Source organism: Giraffa tippelskirchi, chromosome 9 (assembly GCF_054371585.1).
Source record: "Giraffa tippelskirchi isolate mGirTip1 chromosome 9, T2T-mGirTip1v1.2.pri, whole genome shotgun sequence".
NCBI lineage: Eukaryota > Metazoa > Chordata > Mammalia > Artiodactyla > Giraffidae > Giraffa > Giraffa tippelskirchi.
In genome coordinates, this window is record NC_137283.1 from 16,092,229 (window position 1) to 16,107,762 (window position 15,534).

The following is a 15,534-nucleotide window of genomic DNA, read 5'->3' on the forward strand; positions in this document are numbered from 1 at the left end:
GATTTGAACTTGGGTGAATTGTGCCTCATTTTAGCTTTCTCAGATGTAAAAATGAAGAAACAACAACAACAACAAAAGAAAACAGTAATAGTCCATTCTTTGTAGAGCTCTTTTCCAGATTAAAAGATGGCATAAAGCACAAAGATCAGCCTCTGGTATATATGGGGTACCAAGGCTGGTAAAACCACATATAGAATGAGAGCAAATCAATTCTGATGAACAGCCGATGCCTCTCCTATAGGTAAGGCTTTGTGACAGTTATTTCAGCCACTCAGTGCCCTTTTATCTGAAATCTAGCTTTGAGCATCTGTTTAAGGAGGTACTGAGAACTTGTCCATGGCTCATCTGCTTGTGTATTTTCCTTTTCCATGTCTCTCCCTACTTCCTCCCCACCTACTGCCAGGGGATCAGGAGATACAGAGGTTAAGATGTGGAGTCTGGAACAACTCACATGAGCTGAATTCCACTCCCACCGCTTGGTCAGTCATGGAGTTTTGACAGGTTATGTCTCCTTCCCTAGCTACCAAGAGCCCTCTGCCCTAGGTTGTCAAGCTGATTCAGTGACTGCCAGGAGGCACCGGTCCCACCTGTCAGTCCTCCTCCTCAGCTACCTTTGCCTTCACATTCTCCACTCCTATGACAGAAATAGCTGGAACTTTGGGGCCCAATAGAACCTTGGGGTTTTCCCAAGAGAAGACTGGCTTTGGGTTATTTGAGGAAATTAATGATCACACCCATATTTTCAGCTTGAGCAAAGACAGACAATAGACTTCTTGTCTCTGTCGACAGATAGTTACTGTCCTGACTTGTCTGGGAACATGTCCTCCCAAGTGCCATTCAAGAAAGCGAAGGGTGCAAAGGCTGGCAGAGACATACGGTGCTTGTTTTCACAGCAGCCGAGCTTAGGAACCTCCAAAGAAGCTGCTATATCAGTAATCTTCTCCAGCCTCACCCGCACTCCCCTAGAATTTCCCTATTTTATTATTTTCCTTCCCTTTGGCCATCAACCACTGTCATATGAGCTTTAGGACCACATCCCCTTATCTTTAATCACTGATCAGAGTTCTGCCCTTAACAAAAAAACTCTTTAGCTATAGGAAATAATTCAGACTATTTGGACTAAAATTAACTTTTCAGACTCAACCTAGCTGGGGTGTCTGGAACATTTCCTAAGATCAGCTAATGCTTAATGAGCATCTACATGGTGGCAACCCCAAAGTGTATGATTACTTTCCACACAGGATGATGTGGTTTCTATCATTATGCCCATTTCTTAGATGAAGAAAATGAGGTACAGAGAGGCTAAGGTAGTCAGTCTCCTGCTGGTGAGGACAGAGCTGGGATTCAAATATAGGTCTGCCAGATGCAAAAGCCCAGGCCCCTCCTCTCAGCTGACACTGACCCTGGCTTCAGGGGCCACATCAATGAATTTGGGAGGTTTCATGGATTTGGGGTCTCTGGCTCTCTTCTCAGCAGACTGCAGGAGAACAGAAGGTGGGTGGGACTCCAGGGGAGACATGGGAAGGATGGCATGAAGAACAGGTCCCCTGGGGAAATCACCTGCTGGCTGAGTCCTTCCCTGGGCACAAGGAGGTGGAGACAACTGAAGTGGGCTGAGAAGCTTTGGGGCAGTGGTGTGTGCAGTGGTCAGGGACATGAGCATTCAAATCACATGGCTCAGATGCTACTTCCTACCCACATGACTTTGAGCAAGTCACTTTCACGCTCCATACTCAACTCCACAGAACAAAGCAGCAGATCTGTGCCAGGCAGAGAGGAGGAAGGCTGTGGGGCAGGCGGCACCCCTTGGCAACCCCCAACATGGCTGCAAGAGCCAGGGCCCTGGGGAGGGTAGATGAAGAGGTCACTAGGCTCCCTGCCCAGGGCCTGTGCTGGGTCTTGGGGAACCAAAGGTAAAATACCTGGGCCCATAGCATATGAACTTGATAGTCTATAGGAAATAATTCTAGACTACTTGGCCTAGAATTAACTTTCCAGACTCAACCTAGCTGGGGTGTTTGGAATGTTCCTAAGATCAGCTAACGTTTAATAAGCATTTACATGGTGGCAACTCCAAGGTGTATGATTCCTTACCACACATGATGATAACCTCTCTATGCTTCAGTTTCCTCATCTGTGAAATGGGGAGAAAAATAATACCAAACTCCTACAGTTAACTGAAGGTTAAAAAGGTCAACATCTTTGAAGGGTAAATTTAGAACAGTGTGTAACACACACAAGCCCTCTGTTATTGAGTTTCTTTTTCCTTTTTACAAAAATGGGGGACTTCCCAGGTGGTCCAATGGTTAAGACTCTGCTCTGCCAATTCAGACTTCAACTCCTGGTTGGGGAACTAAGATCCCACATGTTGTGCAGTGAGGCCAAACAAAAAAAGGTAATAGATGGCATATATCCTTTTGTCATCTGACATTTTTAACCTCAATGTATCACGAGCATAGTTCCATGTGGATATACACGTGCTCTGGTGTGCTTAGTTGCTCAGTCATGTCCAATTCTTTGCAACCCCATGGACTGTGGCCCGCCAGGCTCCTCTGTCCATGGGGATTCTCTAGGCAAGAATATTGGAGTGGGTTGCCATGCCCTCCTCCAGGGGAGCTTCCCAACTCAGGGATTGAACCCAAGTCTCCCATGTTGCAAGCAGATTCTTTACCATCTGAGTCATCAGGGAAGCCCATGTATATATATACCTACATCATTGTTAACAGGATTTTATTGTTACCACCATCTGTGATTAATTTTGCCACCCACACTTGATGTTTCCAATTTTTTGCTATTATACTCTGAGCTAAATATCCTTATAGATAAAACAGTTCCTTAAATAAATCTCCTTTAAATTAAAACATTAAGTTTAATTAAAACTACCTGAGCCTGGAAAGGTGGGTGGCCTCACAGGATGCCCCGTTTCTTGCTTATCCTCAGTGTTTCTTACAGAAGCTGCCAAAGGCTTTCCTGGCTTCACAGTGTCCAAGAAGTCTGGGATGGAAGACTTGATTTCAAGAACTGGTTTCCCTGAAATGAGGTAGGAAGAAAGAAAGCTATTATCATTAGTGAAGTGGGTTAGCCATCGAGAGGTTGGATGGAGAAGTCAAGAGACTTGGTTCAGTCTGGGCTCGGCTTCAAATCCATGCGCCCCCAAAAGTTGTTTCCTTCTCTGGGCCTTGGCCTCCCCACGTGTAAAGTATAGCGTTTGGACCCAACAATCTCTGCGACCGTCCAGCTCAGGCACTCTGAGTCAGACACACCTGACTTCCAATCCTACCAGCTCTGTGACCTTAGATAAGTCACTTTCCTTCTCTGAGCTTGTTTCTTCACCTATGAGACAAAAGCGATAGTCATGATAACATCTGCTTGCTTCCCTCACAAGGCTGTTGGGAGGAGGGAATGAGTGCAGACATGAAAGGGCTCTGTAGACCATGAGGTTCCCTGAACACATGGGGGAACTCAAAGACCTCCACCCCACTGAGTCCCTAGTTGAGCCCCTAAGTATAAAAGTACTGCCAGTCTTCCAGCTTCCCCTTCCATGAGCAGTACAGACATGTGCATCCTTCCCTGTTTTAGAGATGGGAAGCCTGAAAATAGCAGCCACGTCAACTGCAAGCCATGACGTCTAGTCAGCCCCAGTTCTGCAAGCATGAAATCCTCCCAAGGTCCTTCAGTGAATCCTGCCGGAGATGAAGACTCAGAGGCCTGAGCAGGTTAAGTGGCTTGTCCGAGATCACACAGTCTAAGTAGGCAGGACCAGCTAAAGGAGCCTGGGTGGAGGTCAGCTGCCTTTTGAGAGTAATCACTTCCTCTTTGCAGTGATTTGGGAAACCCCAAAGGTGCCAGAGGGTGTGTTTCCACCAGCTTCCACAGAGCCTGCTCCTAAGAACCGGCTTCCTCTCCCCTCCCCCAGCACTGCCGTCCTCTCAGGTTGGTCCTAGCGTCAAGCTCCAGTGGCCTCCAGAGCCCTCCCCAGGCCTCATCTTACTGAGATACCTTCCTGGCCCCGCCACTTCCCTGCTTAGAGCCCTTCTGACTCCCCACTTCCAGGATAAAACACACACTCCTCACATGAACCCTCTGACCATCCCCCTACTGCCTCCCAGACCAAATCCAAATTCTACAGCCCTGCATTCAAGGCCCTTCACCTCCTGGTGGTGGGAGGTAGACCCATATTTTTTGAGAACCAAAAAACAGAGTGCCCCGAAGTGTGGGGAAGACTGGCCACTCGCTCATCCTCACAAGGGCAGCAGGTGGGGCTTCAACAAAACACCTCCAGCCTTTGGGTCTGCAGGAGCATTTATTCCAACTGTGTCTTGGGGTCACAAAGAGTCGAACACGACTGAGAAACTAAGCACAGCACAGCATCTTATAAGATATCTTTTATCTTATAAAGAAGTAGCAGAGCTTAGCTGCTCCGAGTCCAGGCTCTGGCATGGACACCAGTTTCATCACCTCCCCGCTGTGTTGGCTTTGGACAACTTCCACGAGACTAAGAGGAGTCAGCACAGGTTAACTGATTAGCTCAAAACATGGGAACTTCATTGGTGGTGGTGTTATCATATTTTTAAAATAGTGGGTTATCTCTTTTCTTAAAAAAAAATACTTATTTAGCAGCGCTGGGGCTCAGTTGCGTCATGTGGGATCTTCGATTTTCGTTGTGGCATGCGGGATTTTAGTTGCAGCACATGGGATCCAGCTCCGTGACCAGGGGTCAAACCCGGGCCCTCTGCATTGGGAGCATGGAGTCCCAGCCACTGGACCACCAGGGAAGTCCCATGGGTTATCTCTTAGGCAGCCCACATATTGGGTGTAAAGAATGTAGGGCTGGAGTCTTTCCATTTTCATTTAGTTCAGTTTAGTTCAGTTGCTCAGTCGTGTCTGACTCTTTGCGACCCCATGAATCACAGCACGCCAGGCCTCCCTGTCCATCACCAACTCCCTGAGTCCACCCAAACCCATGTCCATCGAGTCGATGATGCCATCCAACCATCTCATCCTCTGTCGTCCCCTTCTCCTCCCGCCCTCAATCTTTCCCAGCATCAGGGTCTTTTCCAATGAGTCAGCTCTTCGCATCAGGTGACCAAAGTATTGGAGTTTCAGCTTCAACATCAGTCCTTCCAATGAACACCCAGGACTGATCTCCTTTAGGATGGACTGGTTGGATCTCCTTGCAATCCAAGGGACTCTCACGAGTCTTCTCCAACACCACAGTTCAAAAGCATCAATTCTTCGGCGCTCAGCTTTCTTTATAGTCCAACTCTCACATCCATACATGACCACTGGAAAAACCATTTAACATAACTGAATCATTTACAATTTTTCGTTGTTGTTTTACTGCATTTGTTTTTTTAAGTTGTGGTAAAATACATAAAACATAAAATTTATCATCTTAATAATTTTACAGTTCAGTAGCATTAACTGCATTTACACTAGACACAGCTAGAGAGAAGCCAGCATGCCTGCGATGAAGAGCCCACATGCCGCAATTAAGACTCGACACAGCCAAATAAATACATACATATTATTTTAAAAAAGAAAAGTGCATTTACACTATTGTCCAACCATCACCATCATCCATTCAAAAGTTGTTTATCTTCCCAAACTGAAATCTGCCCTCTTCCCAAAATGAAATTCACGCCACCCGTATGGGGGCCCCAGAGGTCACACACTTCATTTCTCCCCACCTGGGGTCCTCAGGCACCACACTGCCCCCACGCCAACCCCATCAGGGAAAGGCTCTTCTGGCCCAAACTGTGATCCCAGAAGCGAGGTTCCTCCCCAAGGGCAGCCCTGCCAGCAGGATTCACGGACTCCCACGTCTTTCCTTGCGTCACAGACTGCCTTCCTCAGGTGCCAGGTGACACAGTTTCTTGTAGAGACTGACAACAGGGACAGTCACCAGTTGTGAAGACTGATTCCTGGGAAGATATGGAGCAGAAACGAACACCCTAGGGGGAAGGGGCCCCCGGGCCTCTCAGAACCCTCTTCTCCTCTCTCTGGCCTGAGTAGATGGCCCCTTGACACACCCCACTCTCCACCAACTGCCTCCGGTGGGTCTCATATTTCTCAAAGGGCCACGTCCAAGCCGTCCTCGTGACAACATCTGTGTATGAGGCACAGGGCCAGAGGTGGCTCTTCTGTGGCTCCAGTTCCCCTTGCACTGGGCCAGTGGGACCTGCTGGTGAAGGGGATCCCAGACAGCCCACCACAGCAGGAGATGCTCCCAGATAGATCAGCTTCTAAAGGTCCCACCTGCACCCCAACTGGCACCTCCCCCCATCCGAGGCCTGGCTGAGCCTGTTTCGTCATCAGTCAAATGGGAGTGAAGGTGACTATCCCGGCCTGACCTCACTTCAGTGACCTATCCCTTTCCCCTTTCCTGCACAGACCTTTGCCTCTCAGTCAAGATCTGTTTGGTAGGAACACCAAGGCCACCCACCCATCTGTGGCTGACCTCTCTGGCCTCCACCCTCAGGAACAGAAATGGATTTGTTACATTCTCACCCTAAGGAGAGTGTGCAGTGACATGCGGGAGCCTACAGTGGGCACTGTGGTCTGTGCAAACATGTGGGACTGGAGCACACACCTGCCCGGGGAGGGAACAGTCCTGTGGCACCCAGCGGGGGCTCCAGCCTGAAACTGAACTGTCAGAGCATTTCAGCTGAAGTCCACCCCAGTCCCACCTAGCCACAACACAAGGACACAGAGGACAGCTGATGGAGCCCAGCTTCAGGCCTACGGTAGCAAATCAAATTGAGAAGCTTCCGTTTCCTATGAAACCCCCGTCTCAGCACTCTGGGTTTTCAGATGGTTTTGAGATGCAGACAATAAATAAACATGGCATATCTTCAGTTTGACTCTTGGGTTGCTGGTGCCCGATCTGAATTGAAAGGTGCAGGGCACGCTTTTGCTTGTCTCTTTTCCTACCATCAAACCCAGGAGTGGGAGAAACTGTGGCTTTTCCCCTATTACTGCCTGGAAACTTATCCGTGATAGCTGAGCGCATACAACGCCCACTCCTTTGGGCCAGTACATACAGCAGAGTGTCGTTGAAATAAAAATAGAACATCGAAGGCAGGATGAGGCAAAGGAGGACATAATGTTCACACAAAAGGGTCATGATGATCTTTAAATCTCACGAGTTTCCTGTGAGTTTCCTGTCTGCCAAGACCAAAAAGCAAGTCAGTGACATCATTTATTCCTATGACTGATGTACGGGAGCAGTCTCATGCTTCCAGGAGACAATTTCTCCGCTGCAATTACATGTTCATAAAGAGTACACACACACACACACACATACACACAAAAGAGTCCACACAGAAAGTTGATTTTGCTGGATCATGAGAACCAAAAATAGGAATTGTGATCACCGAGTAGAAGCGAGAGTAAGTGTGGGGAAGCATCCAAAGCCAGCCCCTCTTAGGCTGGATTTCTTAACCTTCTGAGCTTCATTTGCAACTTCTATGGAGTCAGAATAATTATAACCCTTCTATCCCAGGACAATCCCAGGACTCAGTGGAACCAGATACAAAACCAGATACAAAAACCCGATACACAGCTGGGCCAGTGACGGGAGAGGGCACAAACTGTGACTCAGTCATTCTCTGTCCTCTCTTGCTGCTCAAAAGACACAGAGGAAGAATCTCTGATCTCAATTTAGGTTCTCTGAAGGAAGCATCTGGGGTGGACAGCTAGTTCCAACAGTTTAAACCCTCCAATGGACATGTGAGTCTCAGTGGGCAGTGGCAGGGCCTTGAAGGTGCAGTGGCTGTGGCACTGAGTATTACAGAAGCTCACATAGAGGAGAGCTGTGCCCTGCTTCCGTCCGCTGTGTTGTTGGCAGCTGGCCTGCTCACACCTAGGAGGACAGGCAATTTGGGGTTTTCCTGTCGAGACCCGTAGCAATGGGAGGAGATGCCAAAGCTCAAAGTAACATCTTTGGTGGCTGTGGGTGCCAAGAAGTTGAGGTGTTGGTTCTCAGATCAATTAAATCAGAGTCTGGATGTTTTTGAAAGCTCCCTAGATAAGCCTCAGAACTGCTGGTTTAACCGAGAATGATGAGGATTGAGCTTCCAGCTCCAAGGGGCAGAGGAAGGGAGTCAGAAGCATTTCTCTCCTCTCTCTCCATAGTTCCCAGGGGACAGTGGGTCTGATTCCTTTTTTTCTCTGCTTTGTATTTTCAGGATGTCCCACTCTCTCTAATGAGCCACAGATCACATGTGCTATGGAGGCCAGTAGTGAACTCAGGGCTTCCAGCCCACTCATGCACACTGCAGTCAGGCTCATGGACAAAGAAAATTCTCCAAGTTTCATCTGACAAGTGGGATGAGGAACTGTGCCCTCCGCCTCCAGAGATGATGAAATAAGTAAGTGCTCAAAAGTTATAAGCTACTATTGTAATTTACTAGTGTTATGATCATCACCCCCTTAGGTCAGGCATTTTTTTTCTCCTAAGTGTTTTCCCATATGTGTAGCCTATTGAATTCAGATGACAACTCTGGGGGGAAGGGCCAGTTGCTATCTCTAGGTAATACTTTAGTAAAGTGAAACCTGACATAGTTCTCTTACTTATATTTTGTTTATGGAGGCCCCACTTCCTTTGGTCAAAAGGCTTATGCGTGCTGGGCCCTTGGCAGAGGGCCCTGGGGTCTCCTTGCCAGGGCCGGCAACTCGGGAACATTTGATACACACACTTGAGCAAAGGGCACTCCAGCTGCTGGCAAGGTATTTCCCCAGTGAGCAAGTCTGGAATTTCCCCCACTCTTCACAGCCCTCGGCTGAGGGGTGTTACCTCGAGGTAAACAGTGATGTAGTATTTATATATTTGTCTTTATTTTTTGTGTTTATTCTGACTCATGTGGCTTAAATGGATCCTTTTGAGAGCAAATAAAAGTGATTCAGCCCCTAAGTGAGGAACCCAGGTGCTGGGTGCCGGCTGGCCATGGCAGGACAAACAGAACTTTCTGGACCCTCTCTTTTCCTTCCTGGGCATCCAAAGTCCACACACACACACACACACACACACACACACACACACACACACACACACACCCACACCCCTAGAAACTCCCAGATCAAGCTAGACATGAAGTTAGGCAAGTCAGAGAGCATGACCTGTCTTTCCAATCACCCTATCTAGGATCCTCCACTGGAACACACACACACACACACACACACACACACACACACACACACACACACACACACACACACACACACCCCTAGAAACTCCCAGATCAAGCTAGACATGAAGTTAGGCAAGTCAGAGAGCATGACCTGTCTTTCCAATCACCCTATCTAGGATCCTCCACTGGAACACACACACACACACACACACACACACACCCCTAGAAACTCCCAGATCAAGCTAGACATGAAGTTAGGCAAGTCAGAGAGCATGACCTGTCTTTCCAATCACCCTATCTAGGATCCTCCACTGGAACTGTTCCCCAGCTGCTAAAATGACATATCCATCCTCATTCACTTACTCATTGTGTTAGGGACAGGGGATGCCGACCATTATCAAAACCTACATGATAGTTCAAAGATATCTAATTATAAACTGGGAGGAGTTCTGCACTGAAAACAAGCTGGAGGAAGGGAGGGGGTGCCTGACACTTATACATGGGGTGTCCAGGGCAGGCTTCTGCGGACAGGTGCCATTTAAGTCGAGGCTCAGAAGATGAGAGGGATGAACCAGGGAAAGAATGCAAGGGAGCTGGGGGGTGGTGGGGTGGGCAGGGACCAGCATTGTAAAGAGAAGGAACAGCATATGCAAAAATCCTGAGGCAGAAGATAGCTCGGTGTATCTCCTAAGACGAAAGACGACCCTAGTGGCTGAACTGAATGAATGGGAGGGTGGGGGGAGTAGCCAAGATGAGCTGAGAGAACTGGGCAAGGGTTAGACCCTGTGAGACCTCGTGGGCCATGGTGAGGTAGAATCTTGTAATAAACCCCCTTGAACTGAGGTACCCTAGAGCTGAGACAGTGCTTACCAAATAGTCATTTGCTTCCCTCAGACCCCAGCCTCCCTAGCAATTAGGCTGGGGCCACGTGACTGGTTCTGGCCAATAGGTTTTAAGTGGAAGTGCCATTGTCACTTCCCGGACAAAGCAAGCATCTGTCTCTTCCCCTCCACAGTGACTGTGGAAACCATGCATTCCTGATGGCCTACCAAGTGCCAGAAGGCAGGAGGCAGCCCTAGACTCTGAGAAATCGATCTTTACTACATTGAACAACTAAGATTTCCAGGTTTATCTGTGACTGCAATGTACCACAGCCCATCCTGATTAATGGGCCACCTCAACATGTGTCCAATGCTCGTAACCCAGAGAAGCTGCTTTCCACAGCGTGGCATAGAGCAGGAGCTCAGTAAACCGCAGCTCCTCTCCCTCTGGCTCCAAACCCGTCCTCTCTGAAAAACTGGGGACTGGTTGAAAGGTGCCGCATGTGCCCCTCTGTCCATGCTCACACAGACTTCCAAGAAACCCACAGTGATCAAAGCCTCGTTCGTTTCCAGCGGAATCACTGATGCGTGGAAGGAGGGTCAGGAGACCATGCTGAGTCACACAGCAAGGATGTTCGAAAAGCCTAGCGCCGCTTATGTTCTGAAGCTTCCCCGTTTATGAGACAATCAGACAGGACAATGTCTATGCCTGTTGATGCCATCTGGTGATGTCCCCCAGCAGGGGTTAAGATCAAGCAGACCTGAATCCCTTCCCAGTCCATTGCTTATTCGCTGTGTGGCTTTGGGTGACTTACTTAATCCCTGCGTCTCAGTTTCCTCAACCATGAAAGGAGAATAGTGAGATTTGTGAGATAAGATACTTGCCAGCATATTAGGTGCTAATTACAAGTTATGACTAGCACTCAGGTAACATGACTCCTGGCTGGGATGTGGTGGGGGGGGGACTCCTGGTCCAGTGCAGTGCCACCACCAGGGGCAGGTCTCCTGGGGTCCTAGGACCTGAGTCCTTCCCACACTTTGTTGTTCTCTAGTGGTAGGAAAGGAGCGGATGTTGGGGAAATCTCCAGGAGAACACACACACCAGCCCTGTCTGGTCCTTGCAACTGCTCAGCCTCTTTGAGAGAGAAAGGGTTTGTTCTCTTCCATTTCACTTTAGGAAACTGGACAACAGACAGAAACTCCCCACCCAGCAAGAGCCCACCTCCAGGAAGGAAATGACTTTGGCTGAGCCACCAAACAACAGTTAGAAACTATGAAGGTTGCTCAACTAAGAAGAGACTGTGTGAAAGTTGGGAAACTTGAAAGAACAAACTCCCAGGAAGATGACAGCAGCAGATGGGACTCCACCTTCCATGGAGTCTCTTCAGGTTCCAGAAGCTTCTTGCTCTCCTATTCAGCTGACATCTGGAACTTCAGAGGCCCCTGTTCCCCACCACGGCCAGAGCAGTGGGGATACCCCCTTCTAAACCTTCCCTTCACTCCTAATGAAAGCAGACCTGACCACGGCCAAGCATCGCTCCTTTCCACTACTGGGCCTTTGCACACGCTGTTCCCTCTGCCTGCAAATGCCTGTGTGGTTGGCCCACCCATCCTTTGATTGGAGACTCAAGTTTCAGTTCCTCAGGGAAGCTTCCCCAGATGAGATCAAACTTTCCCCTCTCCCACCCTCCTACCTACCTACCCACCGGACCTACACTTCTCCTTTGAGCACTCCTGCTACAGCTGGGTACCCATCTCTGTGCCATCATCCCATTCATATCCAGCTCTCAACTAAACTGCAAACTCCTTCAGGTCGGAGATCTAGTCTGTATTTTCACTGCTGTGTCCTCGGCACCTAGCACATGGTGGGCACTTGATAACATGTCTCAATTCACTGCTGACTCTCTTCTCCAGATTCTGTGTATCTAACTCCCTATGGGGAAGAACAAGGGAGAGTTTCACCTCACAGGTAAGGCACAGCTGGTTTCACGCCTTCATGCTCAGAGCTAGAGCCACCAGACCACTACTGTTGGCAAGTTCAGCTCCTGTGCCCACCTTAGTGGCATTTCATCAGCTCTGAAGCTCAGCTGTGATGATGGCCAACCTACCTCTGGCTGGAAGCCACAGCTCTGATACTTTGGCCTCTGCCTTGATTCCAGCTCCTGAGACCCCCAGATGCCAGCACACAGCCCTCTCCCTAAGCCTGGTGGTCAGGAATAGCTCCCATCAGGAGAAGGGCTCTAAGGTTTTAAGCCCCAGGGTGATGGTTGAGCCTAGGTCCCAGGGTCAGGCTCTTCTGATGCTGGCCTGACCATGTGAATGCCACCCCTGATGTCCCAGATTCTCCATCATGAGGCTCCCCTGGGATGCCCAACAACTGCACCATGGCCACCATTTACTAGAGCAGTGACTCCCACAGTGTACTGGTTCCATGGGAATATTAATAAGTATCAAATGAAAAGAGGGCTCCGTAGTCAAATGTAAATGGAAAATACTGGCCTAAATAGGTTCCTTTGCTATAGAACTTATCAGAGCCTTAAAACATCGGTGTGTATCTTAGGGGGCACTGATAAAGCATACAGACTGCCCAGGGTTATTTCTTCATGAACACTTTGTTTGCAGGGGGTAACTTGCTGGAGCACATGGGCACGTGATTTGGGAAATGCTACTCTAAACCATGAGTCACCCTGTGGACATCCTATGCATACGGTACTTTCCCCCTCACAAAAAGACATTTTTCAATCCAATACAAAGGCCCCATTCCTCTTCCTATCCTGACTCAGAGACTGGGGCTTCACTTAAGACTCTGCTCTTCCCTGTGGGCTCAGAAGAGCCGGGATGTGAAGACATCCATGGAAAGTCACTTTATGTCTGGTCTCTGCCAGAAGTCGGGAGGTGAAAGTGGAGAGGGGAGAATAATAAAGGGCAGGGTAAAGTTACTTCATCTTACAAAGTGAAGCATCAAGAGGTACTGCCTAGGCACTTCCCTGGTGATCCAGTGGTTAAGAATTTGCCTTCCAGTGTAGGGGATGCAGGTTCGATTCCTGGTAAGGGAGCTAAGATCCCTCTTGGCCAAAAAACCAAAACAGAAAACAGAAACTAAGTTGTAACAAATTCAATAAAGACTTTAAAAATGGTCCACATCAAAAGAAATCTTAAAAAAAAAAAGGGCACTGTCTAGAGCTGATGGAAAATTCATTAAATATGTAATGATATTCGTTAAAAGTTAGAACAACAACCTATAGAGGAACTAAAAACCCATCTACAGATTACAGAGGATATAAATGTATTGCTATAAACGTATTAGGAGGAAGGGGGAGAGGAGGTGTGTACGTTGCTGGCCAAAATCTTGGCCTTTTCTGCACACCAAAGTCAAATAAAAAATGCGGAGACAGGGTTTGGAGGAAATGGAAAGGTGGCTTTTATTCTCAGCCGGTAGACAGGGGAACATAGTAGGCTCATGCCTCCAGAACTGCATCCCTCCTCCATGAAGAGTCTAGGGACTTCTCTAAGGCAAGGGCTTGCAGTCATGAGATGGTGATGAGGAACAAGGGTGATAGGATCTTGATTTCTTCCTCTTGCATTGTTTCAAAGACAGTCATAAACTGGCATCGGTAATCCAAAACTTGAGTCTGATAGTTAGGTGGCTCTGCAGCCCTCTTTTTGATGTGTAACTACAAGGGGAAGGGTGTTGTAAGGGTAGACACCAAATAGGGGATGTATTTAGCATAGAGTCAAAGGAAAAAATGTGCACTGTAGTTCCTGCAGAGTTAGGGGACAGAAAAGCAAACTTCCTTACGGACATGCAAAATTAAGAGCAGTTAGACTGAAAAAAAACAAGGAATGTTCAGGCCTGCTCACTGATTTTTATCTTTATCTTCTTTGTTCTCAGAAAAGGGAAAAAGAAAAACTCATACCTCTTTTTTCCTTTTTACTGCAACATGTAGAGCCAAATTCTCTTCTAGGAAGTTAATGGATAATATTTAAATTGATATATATGGAAAAAACAGGATAAGCACATTATTTAGAGATAGTGCAAATGTGGTGAGAATATCCATTCCTCTTGTCTTCCTACATTCTAGAAGTTTTAGCTAGACAGACAACTGCCTGGATAAAAACCACACTTTTAAGCTACCTTCAGACTTCCCTTGCAGCTAATTATGGTCATGTGACTAGGTTGTAGTCAATACAACTTAATGAAGAGATGGGAATACCAGACCACCCGACCTGCCTCTTGAGAAATCTGTATGCAGGTCAGGAAGCAACAGTTAGAACTGGACATGGAACAATAGACTGGTTCCAAATAGAAAAAGGAGTACATCAAGGCTGTATACTGTCACCCTGCTTATTTAACTTATATGCAGAGTACATCATGAGAAATGCTGGGCTGGATGAAGCACAAGCTAGAATCAAGATTGCTGGGAGAAATATCAATAACCTCAGATATGCAGATGACACCACCCTTATGGCAGAAACTGAAGAACTAAAAAGCCTCTTGATGAAAGTGAAAGAGGAGAGTGAAAAAGTTGGCTTAAAGCTCAACATTCAGAAAACTAAGATCATGGCATCCGGTCCCATCACTTCATGGCAGATAGATGGGGAAACAGTAGAAACAGTGGTTGACTTTATTTTTCTGGGCTCCAAAATCACTGCAGATGGTGGCTGCAGCCATGAAATTAAAAGACGCTTACTCCTTGGAAGGAAAGTTATGATCAACCTAGACAGCATATTAAAAAGCAGAGACACTACTTTGCCAACAAAGGTCCGTCTATTCAAGGGTATGCTTTTTCCAGTAGTCATGTATGGATGTGAGAGTTGAACTATAAAGAAAATTGAGCACTGAAGAATTGATGCTTTTGAACTGTGGTGTTGGAGAAGACTCTTGAAAGTCCCTTGGACTGCAAGGAGATCCAACCAGTCCATCCTAAAGGAGATCAGTCCTGAGTGTTCATTGGAAGGACTGATGCTGAAGCTGAAACTCCAATACTTTGGTCACCTGATGTGAAGAACTGACTCATTGGAAAAGACCCTGATGCTGGGAAAGATTGAAGGTGGGAGAAGAAGAGGATAACAGAGGATGAGATGGTTGGATGGCATCACCGACTCAATGGACATGAGTTTGGGTAAACTCCGGGAGTTGGTGATGGACAGGGAGGCCTGGTGTGCTGCAGTCCATGGGGTCACAAAGAGTCGGACACGACTGAGCAACTGAACTGAACTGAACTGAATGAAGTGATAAAAGTACATCTTTCAGCTTGTACCCTTAGAAGGAAAGAAAAGTCCCCACCCCTTTCTGCTGCCTGGAATATGGAAAAGCGAAGAGGAGCTGAAGTGAGTATCTCAAACCACAAGCTGGAAACCACATGTTCAGGATAGCAAGATAAGGTAGAACAAAAGCTTGAATCCCTGACACTGTGGATCCACCCTATCAGCCTTTTTGCCAACACTCACACACTACTAATGGAGAGAAACCTTTTAGTTTAGCCCGTTGTTATTTTGGCCTTTCTTATAGAAGCCAGGGCTTCCCTGGTACCTCATCTGGTATATTTTCCGCCTGCAATGTAGGAGACCTGGGTTCAACC

The 15,534-nt window shown here is 47.6% G+C and overlaps 1 protein-coding gene and 1 long non-coding RNA gene across 9 annotated transcripts in view; one reads left to right on the forward strand and one right to left on the reverse strand.

Moving 5' to 3' along the window:
• Positions 1–15,534, reverse strand: part of LOC145520715 (interleukin-1 receptor-associated kinase-like 2) — a 74,608-nt gene that overhangs the window by 33,450 nt on the left and 25,624 nt on the right. For all 8 annotated transcript variants that reach the window (XM_081527908.1, XM_081527909.1, XM_081527907.1 and 5 more), the window contains one exon: positions 2,884–3,030. In XM_081527908.1, coding sequence (XP_081384034.1) covers positions 2,884–3,030 — 147 coding nt within the window. The remainder of the gene's footprint in view (positions 1–2,883; positions 3,031–15,534) is intronic.
• LOC145520722 (uncharacterized) lies at positions 8,023–11,851 on the forward strand. Its single transcript, XR_014064769.1, has 2 exons — positions 8,023–8,372; positions 11,130–11,851. It is a non-coding gene; the product is annotated as an uncharacterized LOC145520722 (long non-coding RNA).